Source organism: Cuculus canorus, chromosome 4 (assembly GCF_017976375.1).
Source record: "Cuculus canorus isolate bCucCan1 chromosome 4, bCucCan1.pri, whole genome shotgun sequence".
Classification (NCBI taxonomy): Eukaryota; Metazoa; Chordata; class Aves; order Cuculiformes; family Cuculidae; genus Cuculus; species Cuculus canorus.
The window spans coordinates 11,208,236-11,230,712 of NC_071404.1; the positions used below are offsets into that span (position 1 = coordinate 11,208,236).

Below are 22,477 nucleotides of genomic sequence, written 5' to 3' on the forward strand. Positions count from 1 at the left end.
GCGCAGCCTGTTCTGACACAGCCCTCGCCCCCCTCCCTCCCCTCCCGCCGCGAAGCCCCGTTCGAAACGGCGCGGGCAGCACGCGCCTGCGCGCTCCGCTCCCCCGCCCGCTGCCCGCCGCGCCCGGGAGAGGCGGCCGGCGGAGTCCGAGGAACTACAACTCCCGGCGTGCCTTGCGAGGGACAGACTCGCTGCTGTCGCAGGGAGCTGGCCGCGCGGTGCATGCCGGAATCTGTAGTTCTTTAGCTTCGGGTATTGTCTCTCCCTTTTCTCTGTCCGGGAGCCCGACCGCCACCCCTGCCGGGTTGAGCGCGGTGACTGACAGCTCCTTGCAGCCAGTGGCCGGAGCGCTGTGTGGCGGAGCCCGGCGCCCGTCTCCTCGGTGACCGGGGAGCCGCTGCCTCGCCAGAGTAGCCGGAGGTCCCGGGGAGACGGGGGTGAGTGGGTCTGAGCCCGGCGGGAGGCGAGCGGGGCGCCGAGGGGGGAGGGGAGCGCGATGGGGGAACAGCGGGGCGGGAACAGCGGGGCGGGCAGCGCCCCCCCCGCCCTGCGACCCCCGGGTGGGGTGGGGGCGGTGGGGAGGGCGCTTCTCGTCCTCTCTTCTTTTAGCGCTTCGGTTTTCTAAGCGACCCTGCGGGCTCAGGTGCCGCTTCTCCCCGCGGCTCCACCCCCCCGGGATAAGGGGCAGCCCACGGGTCGCCGAACAGAACTTTCGGAGCAGCTCTCTGCAGCGGGAGGCACCCGTCCCGCTCCTGGAGCTCGCCTTCGCCTGTGAGTGCCAACCATCTCAAGGCTTTCCCCGGGCTTGTCGCTGCTTCAGGCTGAAAGACTGCCCTGTAATGCTGCCCTTTTCGCGGCGTCCCAGCCGTTCTGCAAACTGTTTGCAAGAGAAGAGGGGGAAAAAAGCTCCCAACGAACCCTTTTCAGGTTCTTAAACGCAACGAACTCCCAACAAACCCTTTCCAGGTTCTGAAATGCAACCAGCCAGCAACAAAACCTTCTCAGGCTCTTAAATGCAACAAGCTACCAACAAAACCTTTTCAAGTTCTTAACTGTAACCGGCTAGCAGCAAAACCTTTTCAGGTTCTTAAACAAGAACAAGTCTTACAACGAGCAGCTGAGGGAACTGGGATTGTTTAGCTGCGAGAGAAGGAGGCTGAGGGGAGACCTTATCACTGGCTACAACTGCCTGAAAAGAGGTTGTAGAAATGGGAATGTTGATATCTTCTTCCTAGTGACAGGATGAGAGGTGGGTGTTGGTCTCCTCTTCTAAGTGACAGGATGAGAGGGAATGGCCTCAAGTTGTGCCAAGGGAGTTTCAGATTGGACATCAGGAAAAGTTTCTTCACCAAAAGGGTTATTGAGCACTGGCAGAGGCTCCCCAGGGAGGTGGTTGAGTCACCGTCCCTGGAGGTATTTAAAAGATGAGTAAATTAAGCGCTTAGAGGTATGATTTAGTAGTGGGCAGGTACGGTTGGGCTTGATGATCTCAAAGGTCTTTTCCAACCTAGTGATTCTATGAAACACAACAAACTAACAACAAAACCTCTTCATGTTATTAAATACAAGAAAATAATTAATCTGACATGTAAACACATTTATACAAGACCATTAGAAAACTTTGCTCTTAGTCTCATGAGTCTTGTCAGAGCAAATATCTTATTTGTGTTCTTTACACTTTGTACGTTATCTTCAGTGTGAGTAGAGTTTTCATTAACAGCTATTTTTTTATCCTGCTGTTACTAATTAAAGTCAGTGTTTTTTGAATGATCGCTATATGTATGCTTAGTTGTTTTCTGGCGGAGCAGTTGCTGCTTATAGAGGAAACATAATGGTATGTGTTACTAATTGTGAAATTTATTAAAATATTGTCCCACCCAAGTTCTCAAACAACTGGTAGCTGTCTTCAACAGGTTGTGCTGTTATATTTCTCGTGTAACTTGTCTATAAACACGTACTGCATTTGAATAGTGAGTGGAATTCAAATTTTATAACTTCATTTCATCTTTGTAGTGGGATCATTTGTGAAAGTTGGTTCTACCTTAATGAGTGGTGCCCATGCTGAAGACTCTTGCAATACTTACAGACGTGTGAGGGATGAGGGAACAGTCTTTCCTCTGTGTGCTTCCACTTTGCATGCTTTATCCTGTTACAGTCTCAGCCTTGAGAAACAAAATGAAGCAAACCGGTTCCCTGCTTTTCAAAAAAAGAAGAGCATCTTAACGTGGCTATTGTAGTGCTGAGTATCAGCTCATTTCCGAAGGCTTTTCAAGACGAACTGATGGTCTGTAATGTAGTCTTAACCTTCACATGCTCCCCTATTCTCTCTGATAAGTTTATGGTCTAACATAGAGTGTAACGGGAGTATGACTCCTGTTTCTGTTTGCTCTTTTTGTTGCTATGAGTTAACAAGAGCAGAAGCAGGAAACAAACCACCTCTCTGCCTTGAAAGTAAGCAAATAAGTATTATTTTCTCTATAGTAGAGGGTTTGAAAATAACATGAAAAGCTAGTGTGGATATGTAAAAACTTTACATAAGGAAATGCAGTGTTTCTGGCATCGAGTACAATTCCACCATAACTGGTATTTTTGGTATTTTGCACCCCAAAAATGATTGAAATAGTAGACTAGAATGTATGCTGGCAGAAAACTCAAATGTTTCTTTTGTTTTGCAGTTCTGTGAAAAAGCTAATTATATGGGCAAATTATGTTAGTTCATATACTTGAATAACTCATAATTTGTATATGTTAGTGTCTGTCTGAAGTGTCCTGTGAAATATTCTGTAGTTATTAAACTACTAAATTTGTTATGTGTCATATTACTAAGCTGTGTTGGTAAAAGTTTTTAATGAACTTTCTGAAATTATAGCCGTTATTTTATATTTACAATGCTTTTCAAGTGATAGTAGGAATTCTATATTTTCAGTGTTTCTAATGAGTATATTGAAATGTCACAAAACTGTATTATTTGCTTAAGACTTATTTATTAGGTAGGTATGTTTTCTCCTACAAAATGCATCTATCCTCATCACTAATATTCACTAATGTGTTTATGGTAATGTACAGACTTTTTTCTTTAAGACTTTATCATATTTAGCGATAGCAGAAAGTCAAAGTAAGCTTGGCTACATGTAGTATCATGGTGTAACCATTTTTCTGACCTATTAGATATGACATGCAGTTATGCTACCAAATTAATAAAGTTCAGTGCTATAATTATTAGAAGCAATTACAGTAGTATATTATTATTCGGCTCAGTAAGATCCAGTATTTACTTTGAACTGAAAATCAACAGTGCAAATAGTTTTATCTTTGGTTACCCATGACAATTATCACAGGTTGAAGAGTTCACTAGGAATTTCATGTTTTAGTAACCATGCAGACACACACCTGCAGAGTTTTCTATTGGTGCAAATAAAATGGTGTCTTTGTTTCACTGGGTACACTACACATTTTGTGATCTGTTACTGGAAAAGAATATTCAGATGCACAATTACTTTGAAACTGTAGAAGTTTGTGCCATTTTTGTGCACATCTCTAGCTCCATGTTTCAAATCTATAAAGAAATTAACAGAAAATGAAGGCAATTAGATAATTTGATAATTTAATTTTAAACTGGTTTGTTAACAGTTTGTAACTCAACTGATCTCTCTTGGAATCTCTCTGGTTATGAGAAACACTATTTTCACAGTTTTGCCGTTTGCCTGTCATTCCGTTGTTGTAGTAAAACATATTTGAATGTTGAGTTTTTTCCCAGAAGAGCTACATTTGTGCTTTGTCTTGAGGCTTCCTTGATAAATTCAATAAGCTGTTATTTGTCATGGGTGTAAGTGGCACAAAAAGTTTGTCATAATATTCAGCTACTGAAGGAGGGAAGACATGGCTTTTCAGTGATGTAACAGAGTTTTGTTTTTGTTCTTTTTTTAATTTATTTGTATATATACAAAAATATATACTATATATTAATACATATATACTATTAATATACTATACTGTATATTAATGCATATATATTAATATATATATGTATTAATAGCAAAATGCCTCTTAATGTTATTTTACTTCCTAACTTTATACTAAAAAAATTACTCAGATTAATAGCTATAGGTCTTCATGCCTCTGGAACTTAATCGTTAGAGAAATGTATTAGCAGTCTACTCTTTTGTTGTAATGGACAGGTTTTGGAATGGTGGTCCCTTATCTGTCATCATCTGGAATAAAAACTTGATGTGTAAGGGGCATAGGTTAGGAAGGCAAATAGATAAATTCACTTGTGAATAGAGATAAAGGGAATCATGAGGTAAGACTGTGGTTTGCTTTTTCCCAAGATCAGCCTAACTACACTTTCATTGTGTGGTTTTGATAGTTGCCTTGAGGGTATCTTTTAATAGATTAGAAAGATAGTTGGAATAGATGGATACTTGGATAGTTTTCTTATTGACCACTTCAACATTACAATATTGATTTTTTTTTGCCACTACTCTATTTTATCGTATTTTTTTAAATCAGATTATTTATAATTGAATACTCTTCTAATTGTTTCCCCTGCTCTTGCAAGCTAGTAGCAGACTTCTAAGTGCCATATACTACAGTGCTTTGTGTGACCGGAGAAGCAGTGCAGGTTTGGAGGGTACCCGAGGGACACATCAGGGAACAGAAATATTCACTGTAAGGCAAACTAAAATGTGTCTGTTTGTGCTCCTAGATGGCAGGAACCATTTTTTTTTTTGGTTGAAGAAATATATCTTGAAATGTTTAATGATTATTCTCAGAAAGTACCAGACCTAATTATAGCTGAATGCACCGTGATCTCTTGGTGTGAAAGTTTGACCTCATCAGGAAAAGGGCAGTCTATGTTTAAGGCACAAGATTGGATGCAATTTGACAGGGATATTTTACAGCAAAGTGTGAGTTTGGTTAAATGTTTGCAAAGAATTTCTTATGTTGTGATTTTCATTCAAAGGTTAAGTGTGAACTTATATTACTTCTTAAAGCTAAGTTATTTTCTCAAATAACTGCTTCTCTGTTGTTACTGAAGCGAGATAATTGCTATATTAAAACAATTTGCAAAAGCTGTACTACATTGAACAGTCACAGCTGCACCACAGTGACATAAAAATCTGATGTGATGTCAGTTTGTTAAAAAATACAAACTACAAGCTTAAAATAAAGCCAAGTTAATGTCTCGAGTATCTTGAAGGCTGTCGTATTTAGGATTTGGAGGGGTCCTGTAGTTTGGTATGTAGCAGAATATTCAAGAAACAACTGTGTCTTTTTAAATTTGGTAATCAATCAAACAGCACATATGTAGTCAAATAGTTGAGACTTTGATCCTAAATTGTATTCCAGGGTATTTTTTTTTTTTTTTTTGTGTGGAACTTTTGATGTTGTGGCCCATCTGTTTGTTCTGTCCTGGGCAGAAATATTGTGAAAGTAGTGTGCTATGGATTGCATCACATTTTGAGTGAGGTTTTTTTTGTTATTTCTGTAGCTGAGAGCAATGTCAGAAGGGTTTCTTGGTCATTTTTCTTCTATGCAAGCGGTAGGTTGGAGGCAGCTCATTTAACACCTTTGATACAATAAAGGAATGTGTGTGTCTGTGTATATGTATCTATTTACCTATTGTTTTCGGCCTTTTGCGCACACATATATGATACTTGCTTCCAAGTACCTTGTACACTTTATGTATGTTACAATGAGTCTGAGTTATGAATAAGCTGGAGAACCAGCTCAGAGAATTATTTTCAGATTAATTCTCACTTGCTCAGACCCAGTTTATTGCAATTTTATGTAGCTGCAGTCCTCCTGTTATTTCAGTCAGTCATCCTCCAGACCTCTGGAAGCAAAAGTTCGTATTGTGCAACAAGGGGATAGTTCCAAAAGTTGAACAAGCTGTCATATGTATTCTTTGCATTAAAACATTTGGAGGCATTTTAACCTGCTTAGTAGATGAAACTTCATTAAAACAGTGGAATTTACCCATGTATACTTAGAATGAGACATGCAGATTTCAGTGTCGACACCAAAATGTACTAAAATCTATTATTTATTGCTGTTCATATAAAGTTGCTTTATTTTAAATGTGAAGTTATGACTAGATTAATACTAACAGCATGTGGGGTTCCTTCTTTTCTCCTCCTTTTTTTGGAAGCTTTAATCTAAACTAAAACACATGGATGTTGGAATGACTGACTGAAATGCATTTTTTATAGTGTTTGTTTTCTGACAAGTTATTTTTGAGTAGATTAATTGATTGATGTAACAGAGTAAATCTGATTTTGGATCCCTGTGGTCTAATGCATGACTGAACGTCTGTTTGTTGTCGCATATGGAACTGAAATGTATGCCTGAAAGTTGAAGTTTGAGGTACTTATATTACTTGCCTTTACATCAGTCAGTGGAGAGATGCAGACAACTCTAGGAGTAATTCATCTGACCTGTTTTACACAAATCTGTTTCATACCTGTTTCTGTACTTTGAGTATAAATGGAGGTGAGCTATAACTGAGTAGATACACATAAGCTCTAATTTTTATGTTACTGGGAAAGGGTAGGTGAGCTTCATACTGGATTTTTACTTTGCTGTAAAATGTGCAGTAAGCCAGAAGTTAAGTGAGAAGGTACCTAACATGGTAGATTTAGGAGAATGTAGCCTGCTGTAGTATAAGAACACAGGCTGTACGGAAGACTTAGATTATCTTCTTTGCTTTGCCATTCAGTTACTTTGTCATTTTGGACTGTCACTTTATTTGCTTTTTCTACTGCTTTCTCATTGGTAAAATGAAGACTGTGGTACCTGTTCTTTTTCAGTTGTTTTGAGTATGGTGTTAATTGTCTAGCAGTAGTTCTTGATAGAGTCAACTAGCAATATTTCTGAATAGTAAAGATCATTAAAATGTATTTTTCTTTCTTTTGTCAGAGCTTCATTGGATGAAGGAGTGATGCTGTGGAACATGATAAAAAATTGGACTAATTAAAAGTTTTCCTATTTTGGGAAAAAGCCCAATATGTATAGACCAGGGGAAACGGTCAAACGTCGGCTCAACGTGCATGCTCCTCCTCGGGTAAGAAGTGTGGAAGTTGCAAGAGGAAGAGCAGGTTATGGGTTTACCCTTTCTGGACAAGCTCCTTGTGTTCTTAGTTGTGTTATGAAAGGAAGCCCTGCAGATTATGTTGGACTCAAAGCAGGAGATCAGATATTTGCAGTTAATGAAATCAATGTGAAAAAAGCCTCTCATGAAGATGTCGTGAAACTTATAGGAAAATGTTCTGGAGTCCTGCGCATGGTCATTGGTGAAGGGATTAGTCATATAGATTCATGTTCAAGTGATGAAGAAGTTGGTTTTTGTGATGGGAAGGGATGGCTGAAACCCAAACCTGACTCTAAAGCTCTTGGTATAAATAGAGCAGAAAAAGTTGTTGAAGAAATGCAGTCTGGTGGCATTTTCAACATGATCTTTGAGAATCCTACTCTTTGTGCTGGTAACTCAGATAATTGTGCTCCAAAACAAAGATCGTTTTCAGATTCTGCTGCTATTAAATTTGAAAGTGGAAATGAAAGTGTAAGCAATCCAAACCTACTGTCAAAGGAGGAAATATCCAAAGTCCTGAATGATGATTCGGTTTTTAGAATTGGACTGGAGAGTGCAGAAGACTTTGGATTGGATGCAAGCATTTTAAATGTTGCTATGATTGTAGGTTACCTAGGCTCAATTGAACTTCCTTCAACCACCTCAAATTTGGAAAATGAGAGTTTGCAGGCTATTCGTGGATGCATGAGACGTCTGCGTGCAGAACAAAAAATCCATTCACTGGTGCTGATGAAGATAATGCATGACTGTATTCAGCTCTGCAGTGAAAAATCAGGTGTAGTGGCAGAATATCCTGCGGAGAAACTGGCATTCAGTGCTGTTTGCCCAGATGATAGAAGATTCTTTGGACTAGTTACAATGCAGACAAATGATGATGCAAGCTTGGCTCCGGAAGATGAAGGGATTCTGAGGACGTCTTGCCATGTTTTTATGGTGGATCCTGAATTATTTCATCATAAAATTCACCAGGGCATAGCAAGACGTTTTGGACTGGAATGTACAGCAGATCCAGACACAAATGGCTGTCTAGAGTTTCCAACATCATCTCTACCTGTTCTTCAGTTTATTTCTGTTCTGTATAGGGATATGGGGGAATTGATTGAGGGAATGCGTGCGAGGGCTTTTCTTGACGGTGATGCAGATGCTCATCAGAATAATAGTACAAGCAGTAACAGTGATAGTGGAATTGGAAACTTTAACCAAGAAGAAAAGAATAATAGAGTTCTGGTTGTTGATTTAGGGAGTAATCCGAGTAAACACATTCCTAACAGCATATGGGAAAATCCAGTAGGAAGAGGACAAAATCAGCCTTCTTCCCATTGGAATGGCTTCTGTCATGAACAAGAAGGAAACATTCCTTTAGAAGTAATTCCCAACGATAAGTCCCCAAATGTAAACAAACACTTGAGCCCTTCTGCTCGTATTGAAGTTCCACTAGTTTCCTCCCGAAATTCAGTACCTCCATCAAAGAAAAACACTGTGGGCATAGGCAATCAAAGGTGGTTGCCTGTGCATGTTTTACAAGAATGGCAGCATGGAAATGCTAGTGACCAGGAATCTTACACTGATTCTACAGATGGCTGGTCAAGTGTTAATTGTGGAACTCTTCCCCCTCCAATGAATAAGATTCCAGCTGACAGATACAGAGTTGATGGCAGCTTTGGTCAGCCACAGTTAAAATCTCATAAAAATGAGTGGTCTAAGAAGATGGTTTGCATGCAGAACAAATTTGGGCCACTGCACAATATTAGGAAGTCTAAAGAAGATAAAAAGGTAAGAATATGTTGATACTGTTTCTTAAAAATACCAAAAAACCCCAAAGGCTGCAGCCTACAGTATTGTTACACCATGATATTTGCATACTAAAATTTACACATGTATTATATAGTTTACAAAATTTAAGATGAAGAAAATAGTATTTTTTTTTATCCTTTGCAGAGGCTTTACATATTTCTGTTTAATTGAATGCAGTTCTGGAATTGTACTTCTGCTGGAAGTGTTGTCTGTTAGAGCTTTCTCATATTTTTTCTTGTCTCTTCATTGTTTCCAAATGTTGCAGTGGCATTGCAATAAAAGGAGACATGACATTCTAGTAACTTCAGTTCCTTCTGACCTCTGGCAGCAAAAGAATGGAAATAGTTTGGATCTTCAGTCTAGTTCCTTTTTTATAGAAGGCTGACTTGCAAATATTTTTATTTTAGTGATATCTAGTTTTATAGATATGTAGTCTAATAGTCAAAAACTTGTGTTATACAAGTCACAACTTTAACTGAATAAGACAATTTTATTATTGTAAAAATTCACTGCAGCACACCTCTCCTACAAGAAGCATTAAACTGACATCAGTGGATAGTTGTTAGTGTTGATCATAGTGTCTGCTGTTAGGTCACAAATCTAACATTTTGCCAGTAAGCCGTAATTCAAATTTTATTCCAAATTACTGCTCCATCTACTTGTTTTGTCTACTATTAGGCTTCCATAAACCAAACCAAGGAGATCTAAAAAAAAAAAGTGTGTGAGGCGTATTCGACATAATTACATGCTGTTCCCTTTGTCACATACATATTTTGCTGTTGTAGGAACTAATCTCATGGGAGTCTGTTGTTGATAACTTGGACTCTAGTAAGTGGAGGTTATTGGTCTTACAACTCTGCTACTAACTCTTATAGTGTATCTAAAACATTTGCTGACTCCAGGGAAAGGCAGAACTTTATATTTATACTCCAAATAGTCTTCAAGAAGCATTGTCCTTCCATGAGGAAGTATTGCTTATATGGTTGATTCAAGTGTCCATCACTCTATCTAAATCTGGTTTTGAACAAATGTTTTTTCACCTGATTAAAAAATCCAACTGCCGTGCAAGTGGATGATGGTAGAGGTTCATTTGTTCTTTCATACTGTTTTAATCAAAATCTTTGCATTTGTATGATACTCAGGCATAGACTTTTGAGGGAATAGAATGCAGAACTTCAGGATATTTTGGGTTTGGTATAGAAAGAGATTATTTTCCTTGCACTGTGAAGCCAACAATATTCACGTGTTATTTTGTATGTTTGTGCTGAAAATAAAAAAAAGCCATAAACTAGCAGATATAATAGTTATACACTATTATAATGTGAAGTGTACTTTTAATGTGAAGTGGCTGCTACAGGCAGCAATGTTTACCAGACCTACACTAATGTATTATATTTCAAGTGATCGGTGATTAACACTTTTGAAAAAACAAAGCAAATAGAAATTATACAAACAGAAACACCTTCTTTGTAAACATTGCCCAACTAACAGTCAGTTCTCTTTGCTATCTTGAACACTACATGCTTCATGATCTCTTTGCTGATGGACCAAGGAAAAGTCCTCTTTATATGCAGTACCTGGTACTGGTTTTGGTCCCAAGTGCTCTTTGGAAACAGCTGCATGGGATGCTGTTGAAATGTCCTCAGGTCTCAGCAGTAAGTTTGTGTCTGCAGCATTGTCCATGATAGTGATATGGTGTAGATTTTTTTTCAGATATTTGAAACTAAAAAAATATTTTTGTGTTTGAAACATTTATTTCATGGAAGTCAAGAATATTTTAATGAAAATCTCATGAAATTTTATGCTTAAGATGAAAAATGTTCTACATGTGGATATACAGTAGTGATAATTCATCTACTGTATCACCCACATTTTCATATACCAGAATATATGTTCCAACACTAAATATCTTCTCTTTTAAGTCTATTTACTATTTTAAGTCTATTTACTAATAAAATAAGCATTCTGTTATTTGATTAATAAAAAATTTGCTTGCATGACACATTTGAAATGTTCCTACATGGCTTTTAGTATTTAGGCTCATCAAGGTCACAGACCCTCTTCTGTATTTAAATTTTGTTTGTCAGTATTACTGAACAGTATTGAAACTGATGAGAAAAGCTCATCGAGGTCTTGTTTGGAAGTGAGAGTTGCACTAATTTGCTTTTGTAAGAGAATGATATTCAGAAATTCAGACTCTCCTTTTGCTTTGTGTGAAGACAAGAGGTAAGATTGTTTATTCCAAAACATTGTTAACATTATTCAGATGGGTTAGATGCTGCTAGCTAGAAAACTATACATCCTCAACTGCCTGTGACCTTTTTTAGTGGTAAGGATTGATTTTACACAGCATGCTCAGACACATTCCAGTCATGGAATAAAGTATATGAAGTGGCCCCATGGGATTACATTCGTATTTTTACAACCTAGTGGCTGAGTCTAATGCTTCATTTGGCAGAGCTGTCCTAAAATTGCTTTTTAATTAAGGGTGGGTTTTTTTGTCTTTTACATTAGTACTGAAGGGTAATACGTCCTACAACTGGGAATGGGCAGAAGCCACTAGAGGGAGAAAAGGTTACTAAGGCTAGAGGGTTTTTTTTGTGATGCACCCTGCACATCCATATTACATACATTCTTCCTTGAAGCTTTTGTTACACTCTGGGGAAAGTACATGAGTTCCTGGATGCAGTTCTATCTAGCAGAACTTCTGTTCAGCTGAACAGTGATGATCACAGCATGTAATTCAGGATAATATGTGGTACTGTTCACTGCTGGTAGGGTATAAGAGGAGCATAAAGTCTTTACTGATTTTATAGCTGCACTTGTGAATTGTGCAGAGCACAAGAACAGATGTGAGAAAGCTCTAGTGAACATATCTGTTTAAAATTGCACTTTCCTAACTGGACTTGGGAAGTATCTCTTGTGGGTAGGAACAGGTATGGCATTTCAGACTAAAGGTTATGAGGAAGTAAACACGTTTTTGTAGAGCTTTGTTTTCTCTTTAGTGTTGTAGTCTTTCTAGTGATCATGCTTTCATCTCACAATTTTTTTTTGGTTTTTTTTTTTTGTGATCTTTGGCTTTTGAAATGGTTCGGAAGACAAGAACCAAATCAGGGAATTTTTTGTTCCGTGCCACCTCTTCTGACTGAAATTTACTGGAGGGTATCTCTGGCCCTATGCACCTCTAAAATTATTTCCTGTACTGAACTTCACATTTCCCATGTTTCTTAAAAGTTACTTGTGAACAGGTTTCTATTGAAGCTCTTATGAGATTTTTTTTGGGGGGTCTCTCTGACTAATGGGAGGCCTGATGATGTTGCTGGAGTTCACTGAAGAGGTAGATCATGGAAGGTGGCTTTGAATATTGAAACGACTGAGGATGATTTCTGGTGGCTACAAGCTTCTTAAGTGCTATAAGCCTGATACTGGGTAGGAGTGTGTGGGCTAATGATGTCTACAAGACTAGTGGATGAAAAGACTGGTTTTGTTGGAAAGGAATAATTCCTGATTTTTGTTTGTTATTCCTTTTGCACTGTGCTACTTCCTTTGTTGTTCCACCTGCTTCAGCATCCCACTAAGTTTCAGTCACTTGCCTACTCATCCTTTCACATGATTTTGGGTTACATAAAAGAAAAGCACCATAACCATTATGGAGACAACAGGGAATGTTAGGATTGCAAAGGACTTGAGAAATTGCCAAACAGGGAAGCATTCCTTTTCCTGTAGACTAAATTAATCTAATAAGTTTGATTTTGTTCAACCCTCACTTCTGTTTTCAGGCTAGTGCCTGGCCAAAATATGCCTATCCATTACTGTTTTAAATTAAATTTTACTGGGAAAACACTCCTTTTTCCACTGGAAAGCTTCATAACAGTGAGTTTAGTCTTTGAGTTTTCTCTCCATGAGTACAGAAGCCTAGGCATTCACCTCTCGCCATTCTTCAAAAAAGAAAGTATGTTTAAATATTTTGGAGGGAGTTATAAAATTTAAGCTCACAAGAGGTTTTACAATCTAAGCTTAAAATCTAGCGTTTGGGTTCTGGGTCTATTCCCTATGAATATGTCAAATCTACTAAGAAGTAATTAAGAACCCTTTTAAAATTTTTGTTATTGATTTTTAGAAACCCTTTTCTGCTCCACATTTGTTGTAAGGCTTCTGTCTTAGAGGACGTTATTGTTTGTGCTTGTGAAGAATGTGATTTTGTAATTGGATACTATTTGTAGGTATTAGAGGAAGAAAAAACAGATAACTTACTGTTGAAGGCTCACTGGACAATGATGTTGCAAACAATTTTTTTTAAACAAAAAAACCCTATCAACTGCTTTGTCAACTTCATGACTTGACCTCCTGAAACTATTAAAAAAATCTAGATGAGAGAGGACAGGTAAGCAGTACCTGAGGGGTTCACTAATGCATCTTTCCTTGCTAATTTATTTTCTATGCTGCTATTATAGTTACTCTGTTTTGAGTTTAACTGTAACTACTTCAGAGCTGTCTTTGTTTCCAAAGTAAGTATTAGTGAAAAAGATATACTGTTCAAGCTAAAAATGGAATAGTTTTTTTTTGTTGAAAATTTGTTATTTGCTTCAAATCCAAGAATTGCAGTTTTTGATGTTGGTAACTGAATTGTGCACTAACTGAAAGGCAGATATTTTCGATGCAAAGACAATGTTGGCAAAGCTGTGTGGTTCCCATATTTGTTTTTTGTTGTATAATTACATGTTTTTTTCCCTTTCCTCTACAATTCTATTTGCTTACTAGCTTAAATTGTTCCACCCCAGCTGTTTTATAAAGCAGAATTAATGGCAGCTGGATTGCTATTCTTATGCAGTACAATTTAATGTTAATGTTTGGAATTATAGGGTTTGATCTGCTTTGAGATGCACGTATATACCTTAAAAAGAACTCAGCTGAAATCCCAAACACCAAGCTTGATCTGAGAATGTGTTAATGTGAATTAATCTGCGAAGAGGCATTTAAATGAAATAAGTCCTCTGATACATTTTGCTATGAGAAAATGAAAAGCAATTATATTTTTAGTAATTTCACATGCCTTTTCATATGTATTATGATCTGAAATAATCATGTGAAAAAATGGTCAGTTCTATGATCTTTAAAAATGTATTAAAGCCAGAATAATGCTCAGTGCTTTTCTCTAAAAAAGAGATTAGGTACAGTCTGGAGAGTAAATGTCTGTAAAACGATGTTGACTTTGTGAAATTTCTCATTTCAAATTTATGTGCTAGAGATTTAGAATTTTTCATTTCCTGTGAATTTGAATGTTTTCTATACCAAGTGTAGGTTTGGACTCCAATTAACATTGTGACAGTTCAGGGGAGATGCAGGTATCTAAGATTTTTTGAGCTAGCTTTGAGTTGCAAAGTTTTAGGAGAAGGTAGCACCTTGAGAAACCAAGAAAAATAATGAAGAAAAAAGTGTGGAGAAAAATAATGAGCACAGAATGAACTGAAATAATGAAAAATGGCTTTATTTTAAGTTTTAAATGTAGAAGCTTTGATATAAGAGATTATAAAATTGGTATCTGAGCTTTCAGTTGTATGAAGATATACCCCAATCCCTTGCCACTAAGAAAATTCAGAGAAGAAAAGGAGCTGTAAAATGCCGGTTCCCCGCTGGAGAAGAAGTGGATCAATATGGACTAAAGGCCTTTAATTAATAAAAGTGATGGAATTGCTAAAACTTACCTGAAGTCTCTAAACAGTAACATGGAGAAATGAAGCATCAAGAGAAAGACTTGAAAATTCATCCCATCAACAAAATGGCCATTAAGACATCAATAAGTTTGCAAAGATAGACCAGAGAAGGATCATTCTAGCTCTTCTAGGTAATTGTCTTATCGTGCCTTCCATACACTTAACAGCTGTACCTTCAAAAAAAGTGTGTTTGCACCCCACCTTCTACAGGAAAAATATTCCATCACTATTGCGATGTTAGAAACTTGTTGATTTTCCAGTCTCAGTTATAGTCATGGCCACCTTATACCCATTTCTTCTTCTGCTAGTGTCTCCTTTAGGGCTACTGTCTCTTCAGTGTCTATTTTTTGTTTATGCATAGAACTCATATTCTCTTTTTGCTTTCATTTTTTTTTGATATAAAGCTATTTTTCATTATTTCAATTCCTTCTGTGTTGATTATTTTTCTCCACACTCTTTTTCTTCATTGTTTCTCTACAAAGTTCAGTATTAAGTATCTAGGTCTTCTGGGATGTAAAGTTTACATTCTCTTCATAACTTCAGTAGCCCTTTTGGGAAACTAATCTAGCTTACGTCTTCTTTCTTGGAGCTGGATGGCCAAAATTTTATGCTGATATCCTGATCAGGGTTTTCTGTAATGGTGGCATACGTATTCCTGTCTCTATTGTAAATACCTTATGGACTACCTCTTCATATATTATTAACATTTTTTTCTTAACCATATAGCTGCGGCTAACCATAATCACTGATGGATAATACTTATTTTGTAATCAATCAGTAAAAACATCCATGTACCCGATGAGGTATTCAATATTGAGGTCAGTATCCTATTCTAGACACTGGACAGGAGTAACTGCTTTGAAAAATCTTGAAAGAGCTGTGAAAAATACATCTTTTTATTTTCAGCAGCGTGGTTTAGAGAATTTACTCTGGTGCAGACAGCATCTGCATCATGGTGTGTAATAACCTTTGTGAACCTTGGTTCTTCAATTTGTTGTTTCTTAAACTCAGTTGTACCTTTTGCATTCCTGGTATCACTTGAGTTTTATATTCTGCAGTTTAGTAGTGTGGAAGGAAAAAAATACATAATTGAATTTTCCATATAGTTTCATTTCATACCTGCTGATATTTGTCATGAAGAATACTGAACAATCTCATGCCCTATTTAGTTTCTCTTAGTCATTTTATTTGGTCTTAAACGTCAACAACCAATCAACATGGCTAAGGCCACTTGATCTGTTCAGCCTGGAGGAGGCTGAGGGGAGATGTCATTGCAGCTCACTGCTTCCTCCCAAGGGAAGGAGGAGGAGCAGGTGCTGATCTCTCCTCTCTGATGACCAGGAATAGGACCCAAGGGAATGGCAGGAAGGGAGGTTTAGGCTGAATATTAGGAAAGGATTCTTCACTCAGAAGGTAGTAGAGCAGTGGAATAGGTTGCCCAGAGAAGGAGTCATGGGACCAAGCCTGACAATATTCAAGAAGCATTTGGGCAATGCCCTCAAACATATGGTGTGAATATTGGTTTTGTCCTGTGCAGGGACAGGAGTTGGACTCACCGATCCTTGTGAGTCCCTTCCAAGTCAGGACACCCTATGAATAATTTTCCTAGCAGAAGTTATCTTAGTCTCTTCCCACACCAAAGATTTTTCATAATTGTAATCTTCCTTTCTTGGTTGTACTGTATTATTTTTGAGATGTGTAGACCAGAACTATGGGCAATTTTGAAAATGTATGAGCAGGCAATATATCCATCATGCTAATTTCTTGATTTCTTTTCCTTTTCTGATAGTTCTTCATTTGCCTTTTTGATTGTTACTGATTATTGGGCCATACTGACTTAATGTTCCCAGCTAATGCCTAACTAATGTTTGAAATGATTTGGAACCAATTGTTATGCATGTATTTGTAATTTTCTCCACGCTTTCCCCTAGTTGCTTGGGTTTTTCAGCTCCTCTGCAATTTCCAACTAATAGGATTTCAAGTCATACAAGAAACTATTATCTAGTTGTACTGAGAAAGTGATTCTACTATTCTATCTGCATTAATATCATCAATATGTGTGGGGATTTTTAAACAGTATTAGGATAGTTCTGAAATGTAGGTAGTCAGTGTTCTGTGCCTTGTGTCCATAGTTCAGGAGGCAAGCAATACATTTCACTTTCTTAGATATCCATTGTGACAGAACAACCTCTTTGCTGTGTCTTCCGAGAGTGCATAGAAATCTTACATAAAGTGTTATGTCATGCTTGATTATATTATTGCCCTAACTGTCATTAAAAATCCTACTGTAATGGTCAGAAGGCACTGAAATATGTCATTATCATCTCATTAGTGAAGAGGCATTCTTACAAGTGATCAAATCCATTGACCAGTAATGGTGAATAATACCAGTTGAATCCTTTGTCATACTGGTTAAAAAAAAAAATCATTAAAGGAATTGCAATTAATTGTAATTACAGCCTGTGGAAAAGCTAGCTGTAAGGTCTGAATGATGCCAGACCTTTTTTAATTAGCCATCCCCACCTGATGCAATTTTGTGCAGTGATGTCAATCCATGTTGATGGCAGCAGTGCAAGGCAGGCTGAAGGGGGTTACTTTATTCTTTTTTTATTCCACAGCATGTGCCCCCCCGCCCAGTCAGCACGCCTACCCATTCCTCAGGATTTACTACTGTTCCTGTTATGGCCCAAGGGACTGCACTACAGCAAGCTGTTTTCGTATTTACCTCCCAGATTCTTTTATCTCTTTAAAGATATGAGAGGCACTGACCCATCATACCCCATTTTTCAATTCATCCTGTTCTCAGGCCCCTTAGAACCTTACTTTACAAATCCGGCAAGTTGGCATTGTTAAATTTTGGGTGGAGAATCATGTGATGCTGGCTGACAGGCTAAGGAGTAAAGGGACATCATAGTCTGTTCTGCATTGCTGTAGCAGGGTGGTCAGTCAGCTGACAGGGACTGTAATCAGGAGAATGGGAACTTAGTCGTGATAGAGCATAACAGAGGAAGATAAAGCCCAGTGCTCCAGAGCAGGATTTGAGACTAATGTTGCAAGAGTAATATTAGTATCAACTACTTTGTTTTGTTGTCCTCTAAGACTTGCAGTATTTTCCTTGAGAGTTTGTGTACTGACAATATCGGCATTACTGTGGAATCCCTGTTTCCCATCCCTGTTTTCCATTGTTTTTCAGATCTAAATGAGAAACTTTCTTTCTGAAGTCTTAAACCCGCATTTTTTACAAAAGAGCTGCTGTAAGTGTGCTGCTGCTCCAGACTGACTGTTCTGCTGTCAACATCTGACAGTAAATTTGGCATGATTTGAATATCCACATAAGTTTCTAATTATAAGATCTGTGTATCTGGGTTCTGAACTATTATGCATTTTACCATACAAAGTCATAGAGTCAATCCTAACAGCAGTGAGAGTTTTTAAAGCTTCAGTAAGTGGAAATTGGAGTAGGACAAATTAAACTTTTATGATTTTATAGTTAATATCATTATGCTCCCTGCCACAGAACTTAGCAAGTTCTGTATTAGTCAAGCTTCTTACATTGAGGCATTTTAAATGGTGCTATGCCTTTTTTCTTTGCAATAAAATCTGTCAATATAAGCATCTTTCTTTTATTATGTGCTTTTTAGAGGCAATTAACCAGGAATCAGTACTCAAGTTGACAGTAGTTGTACACAGTCATAGACAGAGATTTTGTTAAAAGATTCTAACATATTGAACTTTTTAGTGTAGGGAGGTGCTTACCTGAGGAGCTGACTATCTGGAGCAGGATGGCCAGTGATGGTTGTTTCAGTTGCAAGCGTGGTTTAGCTGGATTGTATGAGACTCCCTAAATTACTGTTATGGTGAATTTTTCTAACCCAGCTAGCAAGCAGTCCTACATGACTGTTCTAGCATGTGCATGGTCCTTTTGTATTGCGGTCTTAAATGGTCAGCACAGAAGATAGCTTACCTGTTCCACCTGGAAAGGAGGAGAAAACGATTTCTATTATGTTATTACATATCAGTAATTATATTTTTGTTTCAGAGCTCATAGAACTTTGTCTATGACATAAAATTACTTTCTTATGCTTTTTTTTTCCCTCGAACATTTAAAAGAATTATTTCACTCTTCTGCCTGTGAATGTTGTAAGATAACTTTCATTGTGAAACAGTTTTGAAAACATCCTTCTGTAAATGTAGATGATGAGGCTCATTAGAGTAGCTTTTTTTAAAGCTGTTTAGATTACCTCCCCTTCTTGCATTTTACCTCTCTCTTCCTGCTTTTCCTCGTAGCAGCCAGAATCTCTGTTCTATAAGTTTCACCCCCATTATTTTCCCCTTAAGGTCAGAAACTGTAATTTTTTTTGCATGAAAAGATTAAATTTGCTAGATGTTGTAAGGCTGGCCTGAGTCTCATGGTTTTTCTTTCTCTTTTCTGGATTCCTGCTGCCAGCTCCCTGTATTTTGTCGTTGTCAAGGATCCCTGAACACTTAGCAAAAATCTCCGATTTTGTCTCTTATACTCCAGGAGCTGCCAGTGTCCTCTCCTTGCTATTCTACCTCCTTCTTACTCCTCCAGCTTTTACATCAGAGGAGAGGAATCTCGTTGTTATAAAGACGCACAAAGGCTATGTATGACAAAATGGAAATTTCAGGTTGTTATGTAGGACAACTTGTTAAAAAGTTAAAATACTTGATAAGTGCATTTGCTAGAATATGAAAGAGCATGATACAGTTCATGCTATAGCTGGGAATTTCTTAAAGCTAATTGAAGATGTTTTCCAAAGGTGTTTGGTTTCTTTGGGTTCTGAATAATTGACAGAGTTTCATCAACATGCTTCTCTGCCCTCAAGCTCCGGGTTAGAGTATCATATTGACTATCATAGTTTCAGGTTGCATTTCTTTGGTAGTACCAACGTAAAGAGTTCCTGTCACTCTCAGGCTGGAGTTGGCAGTGAGCATTGTCAGTTATGTTGTCTTGACTGTGGATCTGTGCTAGAAACAGGATTATTTCATTTCAGTCATTGTTAGTGGAGATGAGAGGGAAGCCTGCTGCAGTTTTGGAGCTGGCAGAAGTGGTCAGAGGTACAGGTGAAGTCCTCTAAGCCAGCACAGCTGCTGAAAAAAATGTTATAGGGAACTAGTGCCTAACTTGTGATTAGTTAAAATTACTTCTGAGAGCACATCCATTTTCTTTCTGTCAGTGAAGAACTAGATTTGTGCAAGTCACCTTGTGTAGGATCATTTTTGTTCTTTCTGTCCCTTAGTTTGCAGTCTAAGGGGTCAAGTGCTTATCCGCTTAGTCTGTCTGGCTAATACATGAAGTACAACATTTTCCACTTTCTCATTCATACTTATCTTGTACACCTTTCTTCTTATCTGACAGAAACTGTTCTCACATGGACACATTCACAAACTGCTGCTGTATTAATTCTACTCCGGTGACTTTTGTTTTTAATGCCTTTCTTGTCAAGTAGATTAGGGGGTAAAATCCACAAGGCCAAACAAAGAGTTTAAAAATGAAATTTAAAAAATTTATTTGAAGGCAAACATAGACTATAGTTTGGTCAGTGATTGATGGTTATCTCAGGGGAATGTATTTGCCTCTTCCTTTTAGCCTAAGGAAGGGGTGATCTAGTCATACATTACAAAAATTATGCAGACCCATTCGTTGTCCTGCTTTATGGTTATACATTTAACTGGTATTTCAGTCCATGCTAGTTCATAATTTTTACTTTGTTGTAAGAACAGAAAAAGGAATGGATTTTTTAGAGCACCAGTGTGATAATTCCTTTAATCCTTTGTTGTTTTTCCTCTCCATCTGCCAAATCTTAACAGGATAAAGGCTTTTAGAGATATACTCATTTGTGCATTTACCATGATAGATAACAGTGGCAGAGTTGTAAGTATCTGTATGACAAAATGCAGAGGATGTATTGTCGTAGCTCCTGCTTTTCACTGATCAACTTGTTTTCGCAAATTTCTGTGCTTTTCTGTTTGTTTCTGTGTTCTTAAAATGAAGCCACTGAAGGGAGTATGAAGACTTTAGTTTCTAATACTGTTCTGTGATAGGATTTCTTAGATTTTCGTGAACATCTTGATATTTTTATTTTTATTTTATAGATTCAGTAGCACAGTGTTTCCAGAAGATAATCTTTAAGATATGATAGTAGATCGTTCTAGGAGTTATAGGCAATCTGCATTTAAAAAAACCCATAGCCAGATGTTCATGTAGCAAAATTCAGGAGTTTAGTTTAGCAGCCAAGAGTGAATTAAATAACATTTTGTTGGTTATATACTGTACTGTTTTGCAATTGTTTTAGGTTCATTTACTGTTTTTTACTATCTATTTAATAGTGTATTAAAGACGTTTAGAAATATGATAATTAAATTATGGCTAACAGAATGCAAAATTTACATTAATATCAGTCATTGCAGTAACAATCTCTCTTTGCTCAAATACCATGGATTTCTTTAGCCATGCTGCTTGGTACATTCCAGTTGCAATGGCTTTTCTCTCCTCAAGTCATGGATGCTTTTATTTCCAGCTCTTCAGAGTCTCATGAAAAACATTTGCCGAAACGTTGCTGCTGTCTGCTTAAGCTACATGATTCTTTCTTTATTTGTGTGCATGTATGTGTGCAAAGCAATTCTTATAATTGGTTTGCAGAAGGAGGTCTGCCTTCATAGTCTGAATGTCTGGAATAGAGTCAAGAAAGGATGAAAAGGGAGACTTCTCAGCACCATTACCAGGAAATTAAATACTTTGTGAACTGAAGCCCTTTTGGTTTAGCAATGTCTTCCTTAATTTCCTAGGTTATTAATTTGATTCTTCAGAGCAAGGAATGGATTTTCATCAGTTGGAAATATTTTCCTAATTGCAATTGTTATCCAGATGGGTCAGGGAAATGGCTAGATCAGTGAATGTTTATATTTTGTAATAATTTCTTAAGCTCTGTTTTATTCTCAGGGTCTTTTTATTATTTTTTTTCTTCCTCTTATCTTTACCTTCCATCCAGAGCTTAGTAGTGAGTTTGTATAAAAACGTCAGAAAACATAAATAAAAATTTTGATTGGATACTGATTTACTGTTTTCTTTTCTACTGCCACACAACCCACATGTGGGTATTGTCCAGTCACCCTTTATATCTTTGTTATCTTTCTGACCACAAATAGAAACATTTACTTCTAGAATGCAGCATCTGGTGATAATTAATCTTATCTAGAATCTGCTTCTCAGTGGAAACTAATTAGATTTGTCTCCAGGCAGTTTGTTCCTTGTCCATCAATTTGTAATGTTACTTTTTTGAGTGTATGTTCTCTAGTGTATGTCTTAATTTCCCAGAATTGTATATGGCACTCGCCTCTATTTAAACTTAAACTGGACAGTTTATATTCTTTTGGGTCTGAAATAGAAGGGAAAGGGAAAATATATTATTTATTCAAAATAGATATGACTGCTATTGTCCTTTGTTTCCTTTTACCAGTTTTCTTTTGCGGAAGTTGAAGTCCTATGAGTGGTGCATCATGTTTTGAGAAATACAAGATGAAGCAAAGTCCATACTGTGCAACGCTTTCATTAGTTTCAAAATACCCATTGTACTCACACTAGTGATGTCATTAATTTCACTAGTCTTAGGATTTGCTAAGCTGTTCATAGTCTGATAGGTTTTTCACATATTCATAGATAAAAAATTTTAAAATGCTATAACTGGTGTTATACTTGACTAGTGGTGAAATCTAGCAGTTCTACAACAGACATTCATGCTTCTTTAGCAGGAACATACTCATGTAGGAGGAGCCCTGTCAGTGTTTTAATACGTTATGTAGTCATAGTAATGGATTTAGTCAGGGGTTAATGTGAAGTTCAGTAACTGTCACAGAC

The 22,477-nt window shown here is 37.5% G+C and overlaps 1 protein-coding gene across 4 annotated transcripts in view; it reads left to right on the forward strand.

Annotated features, from left to right (window-relative positions):
• The first annotated feature begins 290 nt into the window (after positions 1-290).
• RGS12 (regulator of G protein signaling 12) overlaps positions 291-22,477 on the forward strand; it is a 93,230-nt gene continuing 71,043 nt past the window's right edge. For all 4 annotated transcript variants that reach the window (XM_054064858.1, XM_054064860.1, XM_054064859.1 and 1 more), the window contains exons 1-2: positions 291-437; positions 6,919-8,863. In XM_054064858.1, the coding sequence (XP_053920833.1) occupies positions 7,007-8,863 (1,857 nt within the window). In that variant the 5' untranslated portion in view covers positions 291-437; positions 6,919-7,006. The remainder of the gene's footprint in view (positions 438-6,918; positions 8,864-22,477) is intronic.